The 26374-nt window shown below is 43.3% G+C and overlaps 1 protein-coding gene across 1 annotated transcript; it reads left to right on the top strand.

Moving 5' to 3' along the window:
* Positions 1-779: 779 nt before the first annotated feature.
* Positions 780-25420, top strand: CHMP4C (charged multivesicular body protein 4C). The gene is made up of 5 exons (XM_060243575.1): positions 780-1651; positions 19756-19933; positions 20973-21081; positions 23140-23248; positions 25264-25420. The coding sequence occupies exons 1-5, from the start codon at positions 1465-1467 to the stop codon at positions 25323-25325; spliced, it is 645 nt and encodes a 214-aa protein (XP_060099558.1). The 5' UTR covers positions 780-1464; the 3' UTR covers positions 25326-25420.
* The last annotated feature ends 954 nt before the right edge of the window (positions 25421-26374 follow it).

Below are 26374 nucleotides of genomic sequence, written 5' to 3'. Positions count from 1 at the left end.
ACTAGACCAGGAGTGGCCAACGGTAGCTCTCCAGATGTTTTTTTGCCTACAACTCCCATCAGCCCCAGCCATTCGCCATGCTGGCTGGGGCTGATGGGAGTTGTAGGCAAAAAACGTCTGGAGAGCTACCGTTGGCCACCCCTGCACTAGACCAGCTCTTAGAGGGAAGGAATTTGTTCAAATACACTAACTCCCTATATCGGCTGCTAGTGTATATATACACTAACTCCCTATAAATCCTTTGGTGAAAGCCCTTATTCGAGGGTGGCCAAACTTACTTAATGTAAGAGCCACATAGAATAAACGTCAGAAGTTCGAGAGCTCTAAGACAGACAGAGGAAGGAAGGAAGGAAGACGAATAGATGAGGAGGGAGGAAAGGCTGAAATAAAGCAACTTTAACTTTAAATGCATTTTCCAAACCGCTGGCTACCTTGGCTTGGAAAAGCCTTCTCCAAGCCAGCTGATGGGGTGGTGGGGGCTTTGAAGCCACACAATATGTGTGAAAGAGTCATATGTGGCTCCTGAGCCACAGTTTGGCCACCCTTGTGCTTAATGCTCACCAGATTAGGCAATCCCCACTTTCTTCTTCCCCAAACCAAAGAGCTAATCCCAGTTTTCCTTTACCTCTGTGGAGCAGGTGGTACCCCAGAAAAACCTAAGAGGCAATCACCTCGGGGTCTGCACAAAGTGTCATTTAGAAACAGCTGTTTTCATCGTAAGAGAAAGGGGGAGGGATCTGCATTCGCTATATATAGCAGCCCTGCGCCTGCTTCGGCCGGGAGGGTGGGATATAAATCTGAGAAATAAATAAAAAATATTTTGTGTCCGCCTCCTCCAACTGCTAAAAACAATTACGAGCTTCACAAGGCGTGTAAGATAGTTAGGGCTGCCACCTTCAGGTTAGGCAATCCCTGGAAATTTGCGGGTGGAACCTGGGGAGGGAGCTCAGTAGGGTATAATGTCACAGAGTTCATCTTCCAAAGCAGCCATTTTCTCCAGGGGAGCCGATTTCTGTGGCCTGGAGACTGAGGTCAGCTGCAGTTCCAGGAGACCCAGGTCCCACTTGCAGGTTGGCAACCTGGTGGTTCAGACGGGGCTGTGATTTCTAGACAACTTTAAAGCCTCACTTTTCCAGCATAGACATTTTTGGAAAAGAGAATGCCTTTGGGCATGTGCAGAGTGCACTCCCGGAGCAGCTGTGAATGGCGGAGGCAGGCCACATTCCTCAGGTAGCAACACCTGTGGCAGGTGCCTGTCGGTCACGTGGCTCGGCCATCCGCCTCGGGAACAACCGCTTCCTTCAGCCGCCGCGGCCGGACGGAGTGAGGAAATGCAGCCGCCGCCGCCGCCGCTCCTGGCGTTTTGTTGAGCCCCGGGAGAGAGTTTGGAGGCAACCCCGCTGGATTGCTTTCTCTCAGCGGCTGTAGTGCGGGCAGGGGACTGGGTTCTCGACAGGGGCAAAAATGAGTAAGATCCACAAGCTTTTCAAAAGCGGAGGGGGCAAAGGCAAGGGGGGCCCCACGCCCCAGGAGGCCTTAGCCCGTTTGCGGGAGACAGAGGAGATGCTTACCAAGAAACAGGAGTATCTGGAAGCCAGGATCGAGAAAGAGCTGGCAGTGGCCAAGAAACACGGCACCAGAGACAAACGGGGTGAGTTCCGATTGACAGTTTAGGGGCTGGAAAGTTACACTCCAGACCTACCTTCAGTATCAAAACGTTTAATCCTAGGCTAGATTTCTGAGTTTGTGGAGAATGTCTCACTCATCAGAGTTTCCCCCAATTGTCCAGTTTGGAGATATTTATCAGCCGCTCTGTAGAAATGACTCTGTGTCATGTAGAACGGGAGAAAGAACTGCCTAAAGAATGTAGACAATCAAATCTGTCTTCATGTGCTATTAAAGTGCTTGTGGATTTTTCAATCCATGTATGTAACTTGGAAGCCTTTTTGGAAACAGCTTCCCCATCCCTATACCCAAAGCTGGCCCCTAATGTTTGTGAACATACCATTTGATCACGGCACTAATATGAACATCTTTTCTCTTCTAAGAAAAGAAAAGGTCTCTTACCTATTCTTTCCCCCCATAGTTCCCAGAAGAAGACTCCATTATTTTTATAGTATCGATTCCCTTGGACTGTCTCTGTTGTGCTCTGTCTCTGTTTACAACCCTTGTTTCCTGCTTGTATAATACTGTGAACCTTATACCCACTAGGAATCCAGCAGGTTTCACCTTGCTTGGTTTTAATAAATTACTACTGCAAAGGAATTGCACATTGGATTCTTCTGTAAAGTTTCAGAATTAGATCACTTTAAAAACTATAATTAACAATGATATCATGTTCCTTTTATATTGTGAGGCACATGAATACAGATCACATTACTTGCACATTCTGCTGTGATGTCTCTGTCAGTGCTAAACTAGTCAGGATTTGCAAATTATCTCTAGGCCAGAAGGTAGGTGACCTGGGAGTGAGGTGTGACTATTGCATTGACATGATGGAAATACGCTAAGTAAATAAAGTGTTCCTGCTTTTTTGTAATCCATTAAAATTTCAAATGCTTTGTCTAAAGGAATCTCACATGTTTTGGCAACATAATGATGCGCAATGTCATCATAAAATATAGAAAGAATACTCTATGCAGAAAACTGATCCTGTTGTTTAAAAATAAACTGGAGAGCATTGTGTGGTTTAAGTCACTGTCTTCTCCCAAATGGTTTTGTTTGTGGTATTTAGAATGTTACACTTGGAGGTTGATGAGGAGCTAATCTAAATGTAGAACTACCTGTGTCTGTTGTGATGTGTTTGCATTGCATTTAAGGGCAATCTTAAACAGTTGCACCCTCCTACATTCATTGCCTTTAGTGGATGCAGAAAGGTGTTACTCTGTTTAAGACTGCACTGTAGGAGACCCGCCCTAGCTAGCCAATAAATGTTTCTGCATGAAGTCATGTAGGTGTGTTCTAAATTTATGTAAGAGTACACAATAAAAATGGTTTTCTGCTTGGTGTAAGCGCTCATATTCCATCTTTCTGTGTAACATATATTGACTAAAAGAAATAGCTAATTAACTTTATCTGGGAGTAAAAACCACTGAATTCAGCAGTGAATGTACCTATGGTAAGACTATCATTACACTACCTTAAGCTAAGTCTTGACAAAACTGGTGTGGCTTAATCAATTCTGAGTAAACATGCACAGAATCAGCCTGTGCATTTGTTTCTTCACCAGTTTCCCTTTGCCTGTGTGGGAAGCACTCCCTTTTTAAAATGTCCTAAACATTTGTCTGTGTTTACTTCCACAGCATCCCCATAAAATATTATTAGAACAGCTAAATAGGTTAGGATTCAGCCACGTAAGTTGCATTGGTGTACTTGGGGGAGCCCAAGTATTGAAGAAAGAGGGCTGGGCTTATTACTAGACTTAAAGTCAGGGAACTGATCTCTGCCTTAAGCACAAATCTGGACATCATATGCATAGTATGTTTCCACTGTAAGCACTGACTTGGTGGCTGGGGTTGTTGTACTACAGATGATTTAGTTTGTGGAGTCAGAAGGCTTTGATTCTCAAACCCTCCATCTAGTACTTGCTTTAAAGAAAAAAAGAAAAGATTGTGGTAACATGGCATTTGGAAGAGTATAGAAAAAAGATCTGAAAAATTATGACCCATTCTTGTATGTATGTAAAAATAACAGGAACAATCCCCAAATGCTTCATTTTTTTCAACCATCAGGTCACTAAGTCTTTAATAACAGCTCAGCTTTTAAATACACTCTCTGTGTGTGGAGAGAAGACGCAAGACCTGAGACTTCACATGGTTTTTTCCCTAGGAAATGAATATAGGAAATTGATTTAGGTGTGCTTGCTGCAGATAAGGAGTCTTCTATTATGCTAATCAGAAAAGGAGCCAGATGAGAGCCATGTTAACATCTATGTTTTCTTTGGGAGCAGCCTTTAAAGTAATTGGGACTTAGCCTTGCTTCAGATTTCTCACTTGAATAATGAATTGTTTTCCCTGGACTTCTCTCCACACAAGCTGCACAAGCCTATAGCAGCCTTTTCATGATGTTGCCATAGGAAGAGGATAGCTATGCTGTCTTGGGCCAAATCTTAATTTAAACTTTAGATGGGGATTTCAGAACAGGAGAGTATATAGCTTTTAAATCAATCAATCAAGAAATCAAACGAACCTTTAATGGCATCATAATGCAATGCTTTTAAACCATGAAAATGGTAACAGATTGCTTGGTAGGAATCTTTGTGGCTATGGCTGCCTCCTTTACAATAATCGCTGCGCAGATGCTTCAGAACTGGATTTATACAGGAGAGAATCAAACAACCTCCACAGAATTAACGTGTTAAACAAAAGCAATATGAACGGAGCAGATGCTGAAGGATTGTTAATCTTGGTGCAGGGATGTTAAAAGTTACTGAAGCAGCCACTTGGTATACTAGGAGTGCTAGGACTGGATCCAAGATGGTGAGCTCCACCAGCCTTCCCTCCAGAGTCCATATCTTGACTTGCTCCTGTTGTCATCTGCTTGGGTGACTGGGACAGGGGTGTGTGTTGCCCAGATTGACAACCAAGATGGAAGTCTGGGTGACAGCAGAGAGGCATGTGCCTTCCAGACTCAGTCCCCCATTGCACATATCTAAGGCTGTGAAATCCAGGTGCTGTCTCCCTGCCTGCAGCAGCGTGGTTGATGTGGGGGAGAGACATGAGACTCCCTGATTCAAGCATGTGCTGCCTGGGGCCAACATAATAAGCATGGGTGATTGGGGGAGGCTGTGCATGCTTCCCAGAGCCACTGCTGCATATGCTTGGGGGAGCCAAATCATTGATATAGATGATGAAGTATAGGCTTCCCAAATCCATGGTACCTGGATCTGTTAACTAACAAAAATATTTGTTCTTGGAGTGTTCAGAAAATATAAAATTATAGTTTTCAAAAAAGAGCATAGCAAGCTTGTGCTGCAAACCATAGGAAAATGTGGTGTGATGAGTTCTGGTGGCTTTGCTAATGCTTCATTAAAAATGGCTCAGGTTCTCTTATGCACCTCTCCTGGTGATGTCTCAGCATTCCATGTGAATGACCTGGCTGTTGTGACAGGTTTTGTTGTTTAAAGTTGGGCAGTGATGCAAGAGTTTCATGTAAGCACAACACAAGCCTAGTAGCCTGTTGGCAAGAACCTTGCAGCATCAAGGCTGACATGAACTGGACTGGCTGGCTGGGAAAATCTTGACTGCTGCAGTTGCTTTCACCTTCTGGAGAGCAGCTTGTTAACTTTACTTTTAAAACAAACCTAAAAGGGGGGCACTTTTTAATTATTAGTGCAAACCATACAATTTGTTCCCTCTGGTCTGTGCCAAACTGAGGTTTCTGTATGTTGTGTTAGCTATTTTGGTACATTGTCCTAGCTGGTTGTTATGGTGGCTTCATCAATATACCAGAAGTATAGCTGTGCTAGTCAACTGAAGCCAAAATAATGAAGGCTGCACCTGTTTCCCTATTCTCCTTCTGTATTGTGGCCATTGTGAATGAGGTATTGGTACAGGCAACAGAGCATCCACATGGGAGTTTTGTGCGCAGTTTATTCCATAAAGTGCCATTTTCCCCACACTTTCCCCTGCTGTACCAATCAGGTATTTTGAGGGTTTAATAAAATTGGTAATTGACATTGTGCTACAATGATCTTTTGGCCATGAACTGTCAATTACCTGAATTTCCAGCTTTAATTTTGAATAAGTCCTTAGCCCTTCTCATTGCTGAGATGCAAGGGGAATGGTGTATTTATTGGCATAGAATTCCCATGCATGTGTGTACAGCTCTAGATGTAACAGTGTCAAAGACCTAGCTTTCTTTGTGGATCAGATATGTCTGTTCAGTATGTTCCGGCTGGACAGTCCCCATGTCCATGAGCCTTCAGACTACTCTAGTCATCTATCTTGAATTGTTCCGTGCCTTGTATAGATAGGTGAAGTGTTAGCATTGGGCTATATTGTATATTACCTAATTTTCAGTAGTGCTTTATGGCAGAGTACTTCATGCCAAAACTACTGAGTTTAAGCATTTAATGTAATTTTGCAGGACTTGTTCAGTTAATTGCAATGTTGTAATCATTTGCACAGCAGCAATCACTATGGTGAAAACTTTTTAAAAGCTGATTTCAACATATCAAATATTTTTCTTTCAGAAGTTTTGTAATAAGTATATAATTTTTCTTTGAGCACAGAAATTTCTCAGATTGTTTGAAAAGTAATGAGAAGTCTTGTGCCCTAGGCCAAAGGAAACCAAACCTGGCCAGTGTTGTTCTTAGAACTTCCCATATTTGTTAAGTGAGGAGTGTGTATCATTGTCTGTGAGGCGCTTGCCATTACCCAGCACAATGTTATAGGGTTGTCAAACCTGGGCTGGAAATTCCTGGATATTGGTGGGTGGAGCCTAGGGAGCACAAGTTTGGGGTGAAAAAGGACCTCAGTGGGGTGTAATATAGAGTCCTCCCTCTGAAGCCATCATTTTCTCTAGCATACCTGATATTTGAAGGCTAGAGATGAATTGTAATTCTGGAAAATATCCAGGTCCCAACTTTGGCATCCCAACTATGGATCACAAAATTTGCTAAATGGGGATCACCCTGGCTATACTTTAGCGTTCTGAAAAGCTAGGGAAACCTTCAGGATTTGCAGAAAATCTGAAATACTGAAAAAAAGGAGGGTAGCCCCCAAACAGTAATGCTGTTGCAGACAATTGGTGCAGACCACAAAACAATAAACAATGGCATATTGAGTTGTAACAACACAATGTCATACAAATATATATACATTTATATCTATATGGTGGGATGGCATTCAGCAGCCAGGGAGCAAGGGAATCTGGAGATGGCTCTGACCTGCCTTCTTTGCACGCATACTTTCCTTCCTCCTCCTTCCTACATTGGCTGAACATAGGGCAGGAATGGAAGAGATGGAATGGAAGATGAGACTGAGGGACGGAAGCTTGGACAAGGAGGAGTGGAAAGAAGGAAATGTTGAGTAGGGAGGTGGAGAAGTACACTCAGATGTGGATTGGGAATTAAACTAGGTACTTGTGGGGGAGAATGGGACTTCCTTTCCCACATGAGCTTCCATGAATTTCCCCTCTTGTAATAGCTACATGTAGAAGGGTCTTTTTTCTGCTAGTTGGCTTGTCACAAACTGAAAGCATAAGATCTTTTAGTGAGAGCATGATGAGTTTTCATATTCATATATCTATCTACAGGGCTTTTCCTACCAAAAAACCTTATTTGCATATTAGGCCACACCCTCTGACATCACCATTCTTTAACACAGGACTTATTGTAGAAAAGCCCAGCATGAACTCATTTGCATATTAGGCCACACCCCTTGACACCAAGCCAGCGGGAATGGCGTTCCTGCTAAAAAAAAGCCCTTGTATATGTATATATCTGTATATCTATATGCTATATGTATGTATGTTCACAGTAATCAAACAAATAAATATTTATTTGTTTGTTTGATTACTGTGAATGGATCTAAGTGACCTTACCTGATAGAAGTTGAGGTATCTATGAGGGAAGTTTAGTGCTAATGGCTGTCAATGCCAGCTCTTTGCTGACAAATGCAGGGAGAATTTTGGGGCAGTGTATCAGGATGGTGAAGTTTCAGGGAAATATGATTGTAATTCCAGGTGATGCTCTGAGAAATAAGAGGAAAAAGCATTTTCCTAAAGTAGCTATAACGGGGGGGGGGGGGGAGACCCATCAAAGCCTCACAATAGAGAATGGTCTTTACCACATAGACTGGGGAAATTTATAGAGTGGTATTTCCAGGTAACATTTTGTAACTCCCCTGCCCCGCCATCTTCATGGTCTTTACCATAGAAATTGGGGAAAATCACTATTTTTTTGTACCATGCATTCCATTTCCCCCCCTGCTTTTCAAATTATTGAGGAGGACTGAGAGCAGGGGTGAGAGACTGCCTGTTGCCATTGTGCATGCTCTTAGTTCCAATACATGTGAAGTTACATAACATTCAGATAAAATGAGTCTCCTGTACTGTTAATGTGATGGCTGCCATGTTTTCCTCCTACTTTCAGAATTTTAAGGGATCCATATGTTGTTTGGTGTTAGACTTTTGACTAACCCTTGGTTGCTAGGTATTTGGGTGAAGTAGCGGGCATCCAAATTAAACTAAACTGGCCTCCCTTGCTGAAGTATCTTATCTTCAATGGCACACTTGAAATATTACATCATTAATTACTGGCCAACTGGAAACTGTACTAAACTGACACCCTGTCTCCTGCTCTGAACCAGGAGGTTTCTATTCATTTTAATATATTGCTTTTAATGTTTTAAGAGTTGATTGTGGTATAATCTGCCCTGAAATAGCCATTGTCTTTCCCTTTTCTCCTTCTGTCTGGATGGTCTAGGCTAGCTCAGTCTCATCAGATCTTGGAAATGAAGCCATGTCGGTCCAGGGTAATACTTAGATAGGAGACCACCAAGGAAGTTCAGGGTTGCTATGCAGAGGCAGGCAATGGCAAAACGACCCTTGTTCTCTTGCCTTGAAAACCCTACAGGGTTGCCAAAAGTTGGCTGTGACTTGACAGCAGTGGACACTACAGCTAACCCTAGTTAGTACTGCACAGAAGACGACAATGGTGAACCACTTACAATCATCTCTTACCTCAAACTCTGTGATGACAACAAAGAAAGCTGACAGGAAGAAAATTGATTCATCTGAAATGTATTGGTGGAGAGTTTTATGAATACCACAGACTGCCAGAAAAGCAAGTGGGTTTTAGAAATCAAGTCCGAGCTCTCCCCAGAAGCTGAAATCACTAAATTAAGGCTACCATACTTCAGTCACATTATGTGGAGACATGTGCCACTGGAAAAGATAATAAGGCAGCAGGAAAAGAGAAAGACCCAACATGAGGTGGATGGACTCCATCAAGGCAGCCATATTCCTCCATTCGTAAGACATGAGCAAGGCTGTTAATAATAGGATGTTTTGGGGGGCATTAATTCATAGGGTCGCCATAAATCAGAAGTGACTCGATGGCACTTAACACATGCATGGGTGAGACTGTGAGGGGAGCTAAACTACTTTGTTTTTCTTCCTTTACTTTGTTCTTCTCTATCTCATAGCATTTCTCTTCTTGCTTAGATCATGTCTGAAGTAATAGCAGAACCAGGTTGGGTTTGACCTTTGGCTATTGGGGCTCCTCCTCCCAATCTAATCAGCTGTTATAAGCACGACCAGCTGCACATTAATGGGAGGTGCCCTCAGTGGTACAAAGGGTTATCAGCCCCAAGGTGGGATGTGGAGTTCTCCTGAAATTGTCTTTAGACAAGAGATCAATTTCCTTGGAGGAAATATTAGCTTTGTAGGGCAGATCTCCTGGTGATTCCTCCGTCTTCCCACCAGTGCTTCAAAGGCCAGTGGGAGAAAAATGGAGAAATGGCAGGTGCACAATTACACTTCCAGCAAAAATTCAATTTGGTGTCATGATGTTGTGGGGGATGCTTTGGTTTTGACTGATGCCTAGAGTGTCCTCCACATCATCATGACATCACTTTCAGTTTCTGTTGAAAATGTCATAATGTACTGGCATTGTGGAGGCACACTTCTTCCTGCTCCAGAACTGGCAGCCCTAGCACTGCCTTTCCTGGTAAGAGGGCCAACTTTGAGTTGGGAAATTCCTGGAAAGGTAGGGACAGAGACTGGGGAGAGAGCTCAGCAGGAATGTGAAGTCATGGGTCCACGGGACAAAGCTGCTGTTTCTTCACGGGAATTGATCTCTACAATCTGGATATCAGTTGTAACTCTGGGAGAACACCAGATGAACCTGGAGGCTGGTAACCCTATTTCTGTGGAATCACAACCAAATCTCCAGGAATTTCTCAAGCCAGAGAAGGCAACCCTAGTGGTACATTTTGGGAGGAGAGCAGCCATTACCTTGTTACCTTCTCTAACCCAAGCCTTGCTATCTCTAGTCCTTTGCCCACCTGCCTCCTCTGCTTAGGAACTGGAGCACCTAATGCTCCTACTGTGAAGACAGTGTTTTGAGTTGTGCCTGCTCACTGGGGCTTCTCACACTGACCTTAGCTGGTGAGAGGTGGCAAGGAGCAGCAGGCTCAGGTGGTACAATGTGTTCACCTTCACATGACAAATATTTTAATTTTAAAAAAACTGTAAAAAGATGCATTCTAAGCCTGCAGACATTACATATGCTGTGATTACTGTGCATTGGTGAAATAATTGGAGTTTGATGCTTGGAGGCATTAATGAAGAGTACTGCAAATTTTATTTAGCTTCTAGCTCTGAATTTGAGCAATGCATGTGTCAGCAACTGTGGCATGCCTTGTAGGCTTTATGCTAGTTTTATCTCCAACTTCTTAGGGAAGACTTCCCCCTTCATTTTGGATTACCGCATAATGAATGCTGCCTTAAAACAAGTCCCCACAGAACTCTAGGCAAGAGCTTTGGCGGTTCTCTTACTATTGTAGTTCTGAAATCATAATGGCAGTTGTAGAGATTAAGTGACCTTTGATATTATGTTTATTTCCTCAGATTACTCTTTGACTTTTACTGGCTCTGTTCTTTTTCTGAACTCTTTGGAATGGGGATCTTCTTCTTGTCACTATGAATGTCTGTGAAGTAAGTTCATATTCTGTACAATACATCCTCAAGCTTAAGGAATGTTGATGACTGTGCAGCAAATAAAGAACAAACCTGCATTTACTGAGTTTACAAAAACTGTTATTTAAAGGCTCCTCAGTAAGACGCCAAGCTGACACAATGCTGGAAGAAACATGCTGAGATGAAGGAACATGGCACAGGTTTTGTGTGTTTGTGCAGGGTTTTTGTTTTATCTTGAAAATAGCCCCCCTCATATTCAAATCAAGGATCTTGGTACTGGGAAAAGATAGCAGAAAAACTCTTCAGTCTTGTTTCAGTAACTGCTCCTCAAAGGTTCCATGATGGCCATGAGAGCACTAGGTCCCTCCCCACAAGTGTGCTACCAAGCAAGCATGTGGTGCCAGATATTTCTTGACATCAATGCAAATGGCATAAATAAAATATTCCATAAAACTGTTTTGTTTGTTTGGCTGGTAATGAAGGATGCATTCAGCACATGATTTCTGATGCTGCTGAACTGTTCTTGTTAATGTATTAATGTCATATAGTATTAAGTTTTGCAAAATGAAGGGCATTTTATATGCATCAACAAAATGTGCGTGTTTTAAAAACTGTCTAAATGGCTCAGGATAAAAGTTAGGGTTACTCTTACTAAAAATGTGTATTTCCAGTGACCTAAGGGGTTGTAATGAATTTCATGACATGTTCTTGGAACACCTTGCAGTTGCCCAGCCACTCAAACAAGACTGGGTAGTTTCTCCAACTGGGAGACTGGGAGTCCTCCAAGTTTTGCTGCTTTGATCCTGAGAGCTCCCGCTATCTGCTGCTGCCAATTAGCATTTCCTCTTGCATTCTTTTTTGTTGCTCAGTCACACAGTCGAGTCCGACTCTTTGAGACCCCATGGACAAAGTCATGCCAGGCCCTCCTTCCTCCGAAGTCTGCTCAAATTCGTGTTTGTTATATCAGTAACACTGTCCAGCCATCTCATCTTTTGCCGTCCCCTTCTTCTTTTGCCTTCTGTCTTTCCTAGCATCAGGATCTTCTCCAGGGAGTGTTCCCTTCTCATTTGGTGGCCAAAGTATTTGAGCTTCAGCATCTGACCTTCCAGGGAACAGTCTGGGTTGATTTCCCTTAGGATTGACTGATTTGATCTTGCAGTCCAAGGGACTCTCAAGATTCTTCTCCAGCACTACAGCTCAAAAGCATCTATTCTTCTGCACTCTGCCTTCCTTACGGTCCAGCTCTCACAGCCATATATTACTACTGGGAATACCACTGCTTTGACTATACGAACTTTTGTTGGCAGGATGATGTCTCTACTTTTTATTATACTGCCTAGGATTACCATAGTTGTCCTCCCAAGGAGCAAACATCTTTTAATTTCATGGCTACAGTCACCATCTGCAGTGATCTTGGATCCCAGAAATGTGAAGTCTGTCACTACTTCCATGTCTTCCCCTTCTGTTTGCCATGGTGTGATGGGGCCGGATGCCATGATCTTAGTTTTTTTGATGTTGAGTTTCAAGCCTACTTTTGTACTCTCCTCTTGCACCCTCAACAAGAGGTTCTTTAGGTCCTCCTCACTTTCTGCCATTAGAGTAGTGTCATCTGCATATCTGAGGTTGTTGATGTTTTTCAATGAAATTGCTGAGCAGTCAGGTTAAAACAGATAAAAGGAAGTACTTCTTCACCCAAAGGGTGATTAACATGTGGAATTCACTGCCACAGGAGGTGGTGGCGGCTACAAGCATAGACAGCTTCAAGAGGGGGTTAGATAAAAATATGTAGCAGAGGTCCATCAGTGCTATTAGCCATATATATATGTGTGTGTGTATAATTTCTTTTGCCACTGTGTGACACAGATTGTTGGACTGGATGGGCAATTGGCTTGATCCAACATGGCTTCTCTTATTTTCTTATGTTCCCGGCAATCTTAATTCCGGTTTGTGCTTCATCCAGGCCAGCATTCCGCATGATGTACTCTGCATATAAATTAAATAAGCAGGATAACAATATACATCCTTGTCGAACTCCTTTTCCTATTCTAAACCAATCAGTTATCCCATATTCTGTTCTGACAGTTGCTTCTTGACCCCTATACAGGTTTCTCAGGAGACATGTGAGGTGGTCTGGTACTCCCATCTCTTTAAGGACTTGCCACAGTTTGTTGTGATCCACACAATCAAAGGCTTTAGCATAGTCAATGAAGCAGAAATAGACGTTTTTCTGATACTCCTGTGCTTTCTCCATAATCCGTCAAATGTTGGCAATTTGATCTCTAGTTCCTCTACCTCTCTGAAACCCAGCTTGAACTTCTGGTAGTTCCCGATCTACATATTGCTGAAGCCTAGATTGTAGGATCTTTAACATGACCTTACTGGCATGTGAAATGAGTGCAATGGTATGATAGTTTGAACATTCCTTGGCATTACCCTTCTTCGGAATTGGAATATAAACCGATCTTTTCCAAGCCTGTGGCCACTGTTGTGTTTTCCAAATTTGTTGACATCACTTTAACAGCATCATCTTTTAGGACTTTGAATAGCTCAACTGGGATACCATCATCTCTGCTCGCTTTGCTGTTAGTAATGCTTTCTAAAGCCCATTTGATTTCACTCTCCAGGATGTCTGGCTCAAAGTTCACTGTCATGGTTGTCCAGGATATTGAGATCCTACTTGTATAATTCTTCTGTGTATTCTTGCCACCTCTTCCTGATCTCTTCTGCTTCTGTTAGGTCCCTACCGTTTTTGTCCTTTATCATGGCCATCTTTGCATGAAACGTTCCCTTGATTTCTCCAATTTTCTTGAATAGATCTCTTGTCCTGCCCATTCTATTATTTTCCTCTATTGCTTTGCATTGTTCCTTCAGGAAGGCCTCCTTATCTCTCCTTGCTGTTCTCTAGAAATATGCATTCAGTTGCGTGAATCTTTCCTTTTCACCTTTGCCTTTCGCTTTCCTTCTTCCCTCAGCGATTCGTAAAGCCTCATCAGACAGCCACTTTGCTTCCTTGCATTTCTTTTTCTTTGGGATGGTGCTGATTGCTGCCTTCTGTACAATGTCACGAACCTCCATAGTTCTTCAGGCACTCTATCAATTCTAGTTCCTTAAATCTATTCTTCACCTCCACTGTATATTCAGAAGGGATGTGATCAAGGTCAAACCTGAATGGCCTAATGGCTTCGGAGAGCCAGTTTGGTGTAGTTGTTAAGTGTGCGGACTCTTATCTGGGAGAACCGGGTTTGATTCCCCACTCCTCCACTTGCACCTGCTAGCATGGCCTTGGGTCAGCCATAGCTCTGGCAGAGGTTGTCCTTGAAAGGGCAGCTGCTGCGAGAGCCCTCTCCAGCCCCACCCACCTCACAGGGTGTCTGTTGTGGGGGAGGGAAGGTAAAGGAGATTGTGAGCTGCTCTGAGACTCTTTGGAGTGGAGGGCGGGATATAAATCCAATATCTTCTTCTTCTTCCCCAGTTTTTTTCAGTTTAAGCCTGAACTTTGCGATGAGTAGCTCATGATCTGAGCCGCAGTCAGCTCCAGGTCTTGTTTTTGCTGACTGTAAGGAGCTTCTCCATCTTTGACTGCAGAGTATATAATCAATTTGATTTCTGTGTTGCCCATCAGGTGATGTCCACGTGTAGAGTCACCTTTTAGGTTTTTGGAAGAGGGTGTTTGCTATGACCAGCTTGTTCTCTTAGCAAAACTCTTATTAGCCTTTGCCTGTCTTCATTTTGTTCTCCAAGGCCAAACTTGTCAGTTGTTCCAGTCACCTTTTGACTTCCTACTTTGGCATTCCAGTCCCCTATGATGAGGACATCTTTTTTTTGGTGTTAATTCTAGAAGGTGTTGTAGATCTTCATAGAACTTGTCCACTTCAGCCTCTTCTGCATCAGTGGTTGGGACATAGACTTGTATTACTGTGATATTGAATGGTTTGCCTTGGATATGGACCAAGATTATTCTGTCATTTTTGAGATTGTATCCCATTACTGCCTTCCTCACTCTCTTGTTAACTATGAAGGCCACACCATTTCTTCTATGGGACTCTTGCCTACAATAACAGATGTAGTGATCCTCTGAGTTAAATTCACCCATTCCCATCCATTTTAGTTCACTGATTCCCAAGATGTGGATGTTCAGTCTTGCCATCTCTTGTTTGACACATCTAGCTTACCTTGATTCATAGATCTTACATCTACGTTCTGATGCAGTATTGTTCTTTGCAGCATCGGACTGTTCTTTCACCATCAGATATATCCACAGCTGAGCGTCCTTTCGGCTTTGGCCCAGCTGCTTCACTCTTTCTGTGGTTACTTGAACGCTCTTCCCCAGTAGCATACTGGGCACCTTCTGACCTGAGGGGCTCATCTGCCAGCGCCATATCTTTTAGCCTTTTGTTTCTGTTCATGAGGTTTTCTTGGCAAAGATACTGGAGTGGTTTGCCATTTCCTTCTCCAGTGGATTACTTTTTGCCTGGGTTCTCAGCTGTGGCCTGTCCATCTTGGGTGGCCCTGCATGGCATAGCCCACAGACTCATTGAACCACACAAGCCCTCTCGCCACCACAAGACAGCAATCCATGAGAGGGCTTGCATTCTTTACAAGGTTGTTATTTATCTGTCATACTACTGATCGTTTGCAAGACGAGAGGCTGATGGTTGCCGTTGAACAGGCATAATCAGTTAAATTTATAGTGTGTGTTTCTAAATATAGTGGGCACAACAGATGGCTTGCTGAATCCAAGTACTCAAAAATAGCTAGTTTTGCACTGTAGTCAGGACACACATAGAAGAATATGCTGTCAGTGGTGTGTTAGATCTGTTTTACTAAAGTGCAAGAAGCTTGTTTTTACTGCTGTTGTCTGGATTGAGAGATGTTCTAGACAGGAAGTTTAAAGGAAGATATGATTTTGAATACGTCCTTGTGGGGTGCAAGCCTTAAATATGGAAGTAAATTACTGTAAGACTAACAGATTTAAGAGTCTGAGCATAATTGGAAGCCATGCAGCGTATCTCCTCTACCTCATAATTACATTATTAAGGGCCCACTCTAGCAGCCTTAGGAGCATTCTTTCATTTAATTTCAATTTCTGTTTGGATGCTTTCTTAAGAGGACAATAAGAAAATATGGTAACTTGCATGTAACAGTGAAAGCAAAAGCTTGTGTAGCATCAATGGCTCCTTAGAATGTGAGTAGCCACTCCACAGGAGTGATAGTCTTAATGTGGAATTGATATGAATGATTAGAACAAAGCAGGAGTCAAGCTGCACCTTTAAAACCAACAAAGTTTTATTCAGAATGTAAGCTTTCGTGTGCTAAAAGCACACTTCATCAGACAATAAGATGGAATGGCAAACAGGACAAACCCTGCAATGAATGATAAATGGAAACAAATCTGATATCAGGAGTCACAAAACTGAGAAACCCATAGGAGAATTTTTTAACCTTCCAGAACATTCAATGGGTAACCTCAAAGTTGCTGTTTTGCTGCAAAGAAACTTCAAGGACAGAATGGAGAGGGAAATTGCTGAATTACAAATTATTATGCAATTTGGAACAAACACTTCCCCAGGACTGAACAGGGATATTGGTTTTTTATTTCAATTCATATACTAAACCCACTTTCACCAAGTATACCTATATATCCACAGTATTCCAATGTATTTCTCTTTTAGAATAGTGTATCAGAATGGTTTTTTTGCACTGACATACTCAAATAAGGGAAATTGGCTGTTTATCTCATTTCATATACTAACCCATTTTTCACTATATTTTAATGTATTATTTTCTTCTAATGGCAAACTAGAATGTTTGTGTGTGTTACATGTTTAAATTAAACCTCTGAGAAACTAATGCTCTAATTAAACCCAGAGCTAACATTACAACACACTCTTATTACACTTCACCCCCAATGACATAGACATTAATCTGCTATTCTGATTTATACTGCCTGCTTGTTGTTGCAGCCCAATCAACACAAACTAACAAATTACCAGACCCCAAGCTGTGATTCTTTTAATCTGCTAAAAACATTTTGCATACTAATTCACTGCCCACTTTCTCTATATTTAGGACTGTTTGCCATTCCATCCTTTTGTCTGATGAAGTGTGCTTAGAGCGCACGAAAGCTTACATTCTGAATAAAACTTTGTTGGTCTTAAAGGTGAAACTTGACTACTGCTTTGTTTTACTCCTTCAGACCAACACAGCTGCCCACCTGGATCTATTGATATGAATTATGTTATTGGAAGGGAACTCTTTTAGTGCCACTGAAGCCACACTGATCCTTGCAAATTACACTGGACAACTACCTTTTCCATATTTAACCAATTCTTGGAGCAGGGTAAACTATGTTAGTTTGTGAGTCTTATAGTACCATAAAAAGTCTAGGATAGGGGTGTCAAACGTGCAGCCTGAGGGCCAGATCAGGCCCCCTGAGGGCTCCTAGCAAGCCCATGAGGAACACACTGTCAACTGCTTCCTTCTCTCTCTCGTTTCCTTCTGCATCACAGCTTGCTTTAACAGGCTTGCTCAGTTGCACAGGAGCTACAGAGCAAAGCCTCTATTTTCTCCATTGGCTGACCAGCACACAAAACAACTTATATACAAAAGCTCGCAATGCCCAGCCATTTCATGTTTTCCCCTGGGTCTTAGGCTCAAAGCATTGACCATGAGATTTCTGTAATGAATGTCAATAAATCAAAAGTAGGTTTGCAGTTTACAGGGGAAAAAACACCTGAACAAAACATTGAAAAAGTGCTAATATTTTAAGCATGTTTTAATTTTTTTTTAAATGTGTTTGTGTTCTTTAGAAATTTTATATCTCCACTACTTGGCATTACATTTTATGACACACATAGCCCGGCCCAACAAGGTCTCATTTATGTCAGATCTGACCCTCATAACAAATGAGTTCGACACCCCTGGTCTAGGACTTCTGATAATTTTCAGTGGGAGACAGTGTGGTGTAATGGTTACAGTGCTGGACTGGGACTATGGAAGCCCATGATCAAATCTGTATTCAATTATGAAGGTCACTGGCTAATGTAAATATAATGTAAAGTAGTTCCGAGGACAAAAGTTGGGTGTCAGGTACCATGTAGCCTTGAACTCCTTGGAGCTGGAGGGAAAAAGGGTATGAATAGAATAGAAAGGTAATGGATAATCTTTAGGGTGCCACACAAGATGGTGTAGTGGTGTCATTCACAGACAACCACCTGTTCTCACCATTGTGATTTGTAATGTTCACTGGATGTGACATCAAAACACTTAGCTCTCTGTCCCAGAACCACACAACGTCAAAGAAATTGTGAATTCTGGAATCTTGTATTTTGATTTGTTTCCTTGCAATAGAAATCCTTGTTCCTGATCTAAGAGAAACTTATAGGTCAGTTCATCCCTTAAAAAAATAAAGTAGGACTTAGAGCAAATGAAGGGCCTGGGCCACAACACAGTTGTTTCTTTCAAATATGAAAGATCTGTGTGCATTCCATGGAATTTTTCACTTTTTGTTCTTGGACAGCATTTCTTTCCCTTCTTACACCAAGTTGCAGTTAAAACAGATTACAAGGCAGTAATAACGACAGTGCATCGAAGGATTAATTATAATAAAAAATACAGAGAGTGCCAAAACTACACAGCAGGGCTTTTTTGTAGAAAAAGCCCAGCAGCTCATTTGCATATTAGGCCACACCCTCTGACATCGCCATTGTTTCTCAGGGCTTGTTTTAAAAAGCCCAGCAGGAGCTTCTTTGCATATTAGGCCACACCTCTGACACCAAGCCAGAGGGAACTGTGTTCCTGCTTAAAAAAAAAAGCCCTGCTATGCAGTATATATTTTTTAACAAGTCAGGTCCAGGGATTTGCTTTCTCTGCAGCCCCACAGCAGCGAGGGTCTGATTTGGCTCAGGACCAAATCATATTGCGGGGGGGGGGGGGATAGTGCTGCCATCACCAGTACTACAGTACCCCAGGAAATAGCTTCAATCACCCTTCCCCAGGTTCCATGCCCAGGAGTTTCCCAAGCCCAAGCTGGAGTTGGCAACTCTTGGTGGGGGTGGGCGAGATGAGGAAGGAGTCAGGGCTCTTGCCTCCCCTCCATAAAATTTTCCCAAGCCAAAATAGGGTTGCCAAGTCCAATTGAAGAAATAGCTGGGGACTTTGGGGGTGGAGCCAATATCAAGACTGTGACAAGCGCCGCAGCCGCACTAGCAGCTGTCCCTCCCTCCTCCTCCCTCTTGTCCTCCCTGCCCCTCCGCGGCCTCCTGAGGCTGGAGGCCTGGGTGAAGCAGGGCGGTGGCGCGGGCATGGAGAGCAGGGCCAGGGGCTCGGGGCCTCCTCCTCGGCCTCCGGCGCTGCCACGCTGGTGCTGGCGGGGCTGTGCTGCACCCCTCCAAGAGCTCCCTCACCGCCCTGGGCCGCGCCTGGCTCCGCCGCCTCCGCTGCTCCGGTGCGCCCGATCTCCTCGCCGCGCTCCTGCTGCCCCTCTGCTGCGCCAACGCTGCCAGCGAGGCCCTCGGCCGACAGCGCCGCCGCCGCCTCCTGCTGCTGGGCGCCGGCGGGCCCGCCGCCTATGGCTTCACTGGGCAGGGAGGGGGTGGCAGTGGCTCGCCATTTCCCCCCCTCCTCCCACTTCCGTTTTTTGGGGGAGCGGGGGAAGAGGGTGGAAATCCTGGGGTCCCCCGCCAGGGCGGGAGGGTTGGGACCCCTAAGCCAAAATGGTCCTCTAGTGAAGTTTTCTGCCTCATGCATGGAATACAAACATAGATTTACATGGAACAAAGTTAGAGTCCAGTGGCACCTTTAATACCAACAAAATTTTATTTAAGGTATGAGCTTTTGTGGGCACGCACGCTTCCTCAGATACGTAGAAATAGAAGATAATCATTCAGACTTATAGACAGAGACTGAACAGCACATGGTTCTTTACATCAAGAAAAGATCCACATAAAGGACTGAGAGATTCTAGATCTCTTTAATTAACCCTTCAGTGTTCAGGTTTTCCATCTTGCCTGCTTCCTTCCTTGTTCGTTACTAAATATATGAAGCATTTGTATTTCTATTGCATTATGAAATGATACATAGCTGACATCTTCTCCCTTGTTACACAAACAGTTGCACTGCAAGCACTGAAGAGAAAAAAGAGGTATGAGAAACAGTTGAGCCAAATCGATGGGACGCTTTCCACCATTGAATTCCAGCGTGAAGCACTTGAAAATTCTTATACAAACACAGAAGTATTCAAAAACATGGGTTATGCTGCCCAAGCAATGAAAAAAGTACACAAAAATATGTAAGTGGAGAAAAACCCCCAATGTTTCTTAGGAAATGGCTTTGTTATAATGGCTACAATCTTCAGCTGTTGTTGGGAGTTTGATTTCCTTTTTGGCTGGATAGTCTAATGTTGTGGTAGCATTGCGGACTGTAACCATGGATGCTGTTGGCCTGTACAGCTTTCCATTCTAGGACATGCTGGGAGTCAGTCCTTGCAAGAGCAAGTTTTGTTTTCCCTATAGAGGCTGGTTTTTGCTAGTGTCCAATTCAGTTCAAGTTACCCATTGGTTATGTGTGCCAGCCACAGGGTTTGAACATTTTATTTCATGTCCCACATTCAGTTCATCTTACAGCTGCCAGGTCTCCTGGAAAGGCAGGAGACTTTCCATCTGCAATCTTCTTCCTTCACTAGGTGGGCTGGAGGGGGGAAATGGAGGGAGAACTTGCCTGTGATGGCAATGTAGTGATGTCCATTTAGTGTGATCTGGAAGCTGTATGTCTGAATGACACTCTAGCTACAGAATCACCCCATGTGATGACATTACTTTTGGGCTGCGCCTGGTATGTCACTACTTCTGGGTTGTGCCTGGTATGATGTCACAGCAATTCTGGCGATGTCACTATGCCACTGGCGAGCTTCCTCAATGCTGGTAGGCCTCCAGCTGGTTGTTAACCTTGGGCTGGCAACACTAGTTCAGCCTCTGGATAGCATTGTCAACAGGCCTAGAGCATAAGGTCCTGTCCTTTGATTGAGGCTTAAGGTGTAAAAATGGGCAGTTGAAACTTCATGGCATGGAAGGAAATATAAATAACATCCCATTGAGCCTCTATTAACAAGACAGATTTTTCTTGTCCTCCATACTGTCGACGGCTCTACCTCTGTATGACCTGGGCCATAGTTCACTGAAGACTATTTTTCAGGCCACATATGTTCTAACTGTATTTAGATCCCAGCGTACACAACATTGGGTCTACCAGTGGGGGGCCTCTTCCAAATCACGTTCTGACCCGTGAATTCATTTAGAGAAATCAAGTAATTGGAATGTTTGTTTCTTCAGGGATGTGGACAAAATTGACGAAATGATGCAAGATATCACTGAACAGCAAGATATTGCTCAAGAGATAACAGAAGCTCTTACAAGAAAAGTTGGTGATGATTTTGATGAGGTTGGTAATGCAACCAAATTAAGGACAAAGCATGGCTACTGCGGAAATATCACTCCCTTTTTTGTGTTCGATCAAATCTTGTCAAGCTCATTTCTAATCATTTAACACATTTGTACTTCAAACCTCAGTTGACTTAAGAAGCAGTGAAATGGTGAAAAATTAGATTTCAGACTTCTAAACTCTGAATAAGGGCTGTGCCAGAGATATATTTTCTCCCAAAGGAAGCTTAATTACAGGAATGGAGTAAAATGTTGTGACCCACTTTTGCTAGATGGTCAGAAGGAATTTGAAATTTGACTCCCATTTGCTGAAGTTCAGTCTGTATTGTAAGAGGTCCCCCCCCGCCCCCGTAGCATGACTTCCACCTCAGGGTTACTACTTCATTAAAAAAAAGACATTGATGCAGTTGTGAGATTTATGCCTGTATCTGTTCACCATGCTGTGATACCTAGTAGTGGAATTAGATATTATAGACAAGACTGCCTCCAGAGCAGATGCATGCAACACGGACATTGACCTCACTTTTGCCCCTAAATTTATACATTCTCGTCTCTTTCAAATGGAATAATGAATAGTCCTGCAGTATATGAAGACAAATTTTCAGTGTTGCAGTGGGGTCCACCCACCCACTGCCCTATGGGATATGCCAAACAGCTGCAACCTCAGACAAAGAGGGAAGGAGGTGTTTCACACCCTATTCCTTCTCCTCCTCTTAGCTTCTACCTTGCAGTATGGAGTGTGGGCAGTTGAGTGTTTCCTCACTGGCCAGTTCCTGGTCCCTTTTAAAGCAAGCTGCACATGTTCCTTGGAGGCTTTTGGCCTCTCACAAGATGTTTCTCTTTCAAGATGGTGGGGGGGGGGGGCGCAAAATTGGTGGTTGGGGCATTCTGTCTCTGCCTACTCTGCTGATGCTGTGAGGTATCAAGGGGCCCTGCCCTCTTCTTGATTACCTGGTGGGGCAACATCTTAAAGCAACTGGTATCAAACTCTGAACGATTTTGCACTAGGGCTTGTTCCGGGTGGAGAGCCCTTTTGCCCCTGATGCTTCTTTCGGTTTTCGCACAGCTGTCCTGGAGCTGTGAGTTGGTCTGCCGCTTTTCCACGGCAAGCAGAAACCACTTGTAAGAGGATTTCATTTGCTGTGGAAAAGCAGCGCACCAACTTGCAGCTCCAGGCCAGCATGTGCAAAACTGGAGAGAAGCGCCGGGAGCAAAAGGACTCTCCACATGGAACAAGCCTAGTGAGAAATTGGTCTCTGTTGCTGTACTTCCATCCAATCCATCTTTAATGAGCAAGAACCTGAGATCCATGTGACTCTTCCACACTGGAAAACATTTAGAATGAGTATGAATCCAAAAACTTGTACACAGCTGTTTTCTTACCCTTGAGAAACTAATACAGCATTGATTTTTAAAAACTAATTCAACCCTGCAATTAATATACTTCATTTATGCCCCAATTTTCTCTCCTATGGGAGCCCAAAGCGGCTTACAACTTTCCTTCATTAAAATTACTAGCCTACAATATTTACTGCTCTCTCACACATACCAAGTATGTGTGTAGTAGCAAAATCTAACCATCTTCCCATTTACAAAAACTTCCCAGCCTGAGTGGCTATTGACAAGAGTGGTATAAATTGAGATACCCTTGATAAAATTATTTCCATTGGCAAAATTGATCATTTAGAGCCTACTAGTAAGAAGTAATGTAGTACTCCCAAGTTGCAGGAATTCTGCATTGTGGAGACTGCCCAAATATGTAAAAAATATTACTTAGAATCTCCACTGTCCCGCCCCCACCCCCACCCCCGGCCTGATGTGGACTAAGCACATTTATTGCTGTTTAGGAGGCATGGAATGTCAAACTGAAAAGGAAACAGAGACGTGAAACTGGCCCATGCAAGCCCCAACGTTCTCTTGGAGAGGAAACCTTAAATTAGAGGGAAACCTCTTAGTTCATTTCTATGCCCTGTCCATGCAGTTACAGGTTATTCACAGATGCCCAGTTTATAACTGAGCCTATTTCTTGAACTTTAACAGATTAACATCTTACTTTCAGGATGAGCTGCTGGCAGAATTGGAGGAACTGGAGCAAGAAGAGCTCAACAACAAAATGACAAATGTCCGATTACCGAGTGTACCGACTACATCACTGCCCTCACAACCCGGTAAGCTGCTTGTTGTGTTGAGTTGCCAGTTGGCAAAGTACAAAAATAAAAGAATCAGGGGCAAGAGATGAGCTATAACTAGATTCAGCTCTAATTAATGAATGTTTCTTATATTTGCCACTGTTGATTAAACATGAGAATGCTAGAGCTTTCAACCTTACAGGCTTCATAGCTCCTACTTTGTCTTTGTGTGAAGATCAAGATAGTTTATGGGCCTATCTGCTAGCATAAAAGGACTGCAAGGTACTAGAGAGCTGTAGTAACTAACCTGCTATAACCATTAGTGGTCATTGGTGGTGTATTTCCTTAGGGAGAGGGCACAAGCCTTCTGCTGGCTGGCCCAGTTGTTTTTCTCCACCCCCCTGGACTAATTTCTCAGCAGAGGAAGGCTATTGATACACTACTTGAGTCCTCATTGAGGAGGAAGTCAGTGTACAGTAATGATATGGAAAGCCAGGATGGCAGCAGTAATACTGTCAGGATTTGCTGAATAGCAGCATTGACCAACACTGCAGCTTTCCTGTGCTTAATGCTCACACTTAATAATGACATTTTCCCGTTTCTCTCAAGAGCACTTTGTACTGAAGAGTACTGAAAAACATTAAAACGCTATTGGGCACTCTTGCTTCAAAAGAAGAGCCCCGTTTAATTATTTATAAAGCTACAGAGCCAGTTTGGTGTAATGGTTAAGTGTGCAGACTCTTATCTGGGAGAACCGGGTTTGATTCCCCACTCCTCCACTTGCACCTGCTAGCATGGCCTTGGGTCAGCCATAGCTCTGGCAGAGGTTGTCCTTGAAAGGGCAGCTGCTGTGAGAGCCCTCTCCAGCCCCACCCACCTCACAGGGTGTCTGTTGTGGGGAAGGAAGGTAAAGGAGATTGTGAGCCGCTCTGAGACTCTTCGGAGTGGAGGGCGGGATAGAAATCCAATATCATCTTCTACAGATGCAGTGACTGCTGTCATTTTAAAAAATGTGTTTTTAAATAAAACTGAACTTACTGCACCTGTAGATTTTAAATGCCAGAACTGTTGCATTTGTAGGTTAGAGCCAAACTACGCAGTAAAATTCTGGATAAGATACTTGGCTGCATTGCCCACCAGATGTCATCTGACCAACCTGGCAGATGTTCAATAACTTCACAGGGATAGCGTAGGGTCTTTCTAGCAAATGTTACCCAACACTGAAGACTAATGGCAAAGGTGCTCTGTTGTGCTTCCTTCTTCTGTTACGGCCTCATTTTCTCAACTGTCCAGGATATTATCCCTTACTGATGTTTACCGGATTGGATCTTGCTAGTGCAAGAGTTCTGGGATCATTCTGTCCTCCTGCCCCCTTTCCAACCCTAGGGAAGTTTATTTCTGGTGTAGAGGGACTTACATGTATGGACAGCTGTGCAACACAGGCAGCTGCAGCAGCATGGGGGAAGAGGGTGAACTCACTCCTTTCTTTCCCTTCTATTAGCATAGCTCTGCTCATGGGACAGGCAAATAGGCTTTGTTCCCTTACACCTCTGCACTGCAGTCACCCAATTTGTGTAGATAGCAATATGCGTGAGCCCCTCCATGTTTGGAAAAAAATGTTCCATGCTGGAAGTAGTTCCTGGGGAAGAGGGGAGATTCTGGACCATCAGCGTCCTTTTCTGTCGGTTTGCAGGATGCAGGCCATTTTGTGTACTTAATAGCAACAGACATTACTGCCTATGACAGGAATATGATTAGAAACCTGCACTGGTAGTGTAGCATTGACGGGTAGGAGCTACAGGAACAGTGTATAAATATCAGCAACTACCCAAATCTAGACAATGAATCCAAGCCCAATTCTTTGAGTGGTTCTAGTACATACTTTCCACCAGACTCTCTCTTGGCAGCGGCAAGAACATTGTTCAGCTGATTTCATTGGAATTTGGGTTAGGTGCATCAAGGCTGCAATTTATGTGTAAGAGTTCCTATTGAGTCATAGACTTTGTATCTTGTTACTTTTGTACAGTGAATTGTTTGTTCATCTATTGCTACAGCATCTTCAAGGAAGAGAGTGGAGGATGACGACATGAAGCAGCTGGCAGCCTGGGCATCTTAACAGTCCTCAAAGGCCTATAGCAAATGCCACGGCCAGAGTTCATTTGTTGTACACAGTGCTGTTGTGTTTGATACAGACTAAAACTGGTCACTGTTGATGCTTTTTGTACATTCATTTTTTAAAAAACAAAGCTGGGATTACTCCAAAATGATAACAAAAATACTCTTTCTTATTCAGATGTAGCCTTTTCTGTGTGTGTATTGAAGAAACCAGATGAAACACACTGCTGCGTGATCACAGTATTATCCTTTGGCCTTAAGGATTTCTGTCTGTCTGTCTCTGTCAGCATGAAGTAATGTTCAGCAGCAAGCAGGGCAGAGATCTAGTTCTTAAAAGACTCCTGAGCTTCTTTTCCCTTTGGTCCATGGTAGCTTTGTTGCTCAGGGCAAACCTTGCAAAACTGGTTTCCTGCCCAGGATAGTAGAAGCAATGGTAGAGGAAAGGTCCCCTGTGCAACCACCAGTCATTTCTGACTCTGGGGTGACATTGCTTTCACATTTTCATAGCAGACTTTTTACAGGGTGATTTGCCATTGCCTTCCCCAGTCATCTACACTTTCCCCCCAGCAAGCTGGGTACTCATTTTACCGACCTCGGAAGGATGGAAGGCTGAGCCAACTTCGAGCCGGCTACCTGAAAACCCAGCTTCCGCCGGGGATTGAACTCAGGTCATGAGCAGAGCTTAGGACTGCAGTACTGCAGCTTTAACATTCTGTGCCACAGGGCTCTATTAATAGTAAAGAGCTTTGGTTAAATGTTAGGTTTTCCCATCTCATGTAGCAAAGGAATCAGTTGCCACAGGAATCTCCTTTCTAGAGGTCTTTTCAGATTTGGGCCCTCATTTTGCTCTTATTGTATGCAGGCCTACAAATAAGGCAGTTTCAGTCCAGTGACTGTTTGCAAGTGTATCTTGCAATTGCACACAGTAAAATCACAGTGGAAATCCAGTTGTAAAGTGGATTGAAAGTAATAATTTTGCAGTGTTGGCTTTCTGTACTTATATATGAAGTCTTCCTTCATGCAAATACTTTTCTTGCTCAGTCATAAGAA

This window comes from Heteronotia binoei, chromosome 7, assembly GCF_032191835.1.
Source record: "Heteronotia binoei isolate CCM8104 ecotype False Entrance Well chromosome 7, APGP_CSIRO_Hbin_v1, whole genome shotgun sequence".
Classification (NCBI taxonomy): Eukaryota; Metazoa; Chordata; class Lepidosauria; order Squamata; family Gekkonidae; genus Heteronotia; species Heteronotia binoei.
The sequence above is the reverse complement of the archived record's forward strand: the minus strand, read 5'-3'. Positions and strand labels throughout refer to the sequence as shown.

What these genes read in the sequence shown, in the direction of transcription:
- CHMP4C (XM_060243575.1), top strand. Translation starts at nt 1,465, where the DNA reads ATGAGTAAGATCCACAAGCTTTTCAAAAGCGGAGGGGGCAAAGGCAAG. An exon ending in CGGCACCAGAGACAAACGGG is followed by an intron (nt 1,652 to 19,755) that starts GTGAGTTCCGAT and finishes TTACACAAACAG; the next exon opens with TTGCACTGCAAGCACTGAAG. An exon ending in AAAAAAGTACACAAAAATAT is followed by an intron (nt 19,934 to 20,972) that starts GTAAGTGGAGAA and finishes TTGTTTCTTCAG; the next exon opens with GGATGTGGACAAAATTGACG.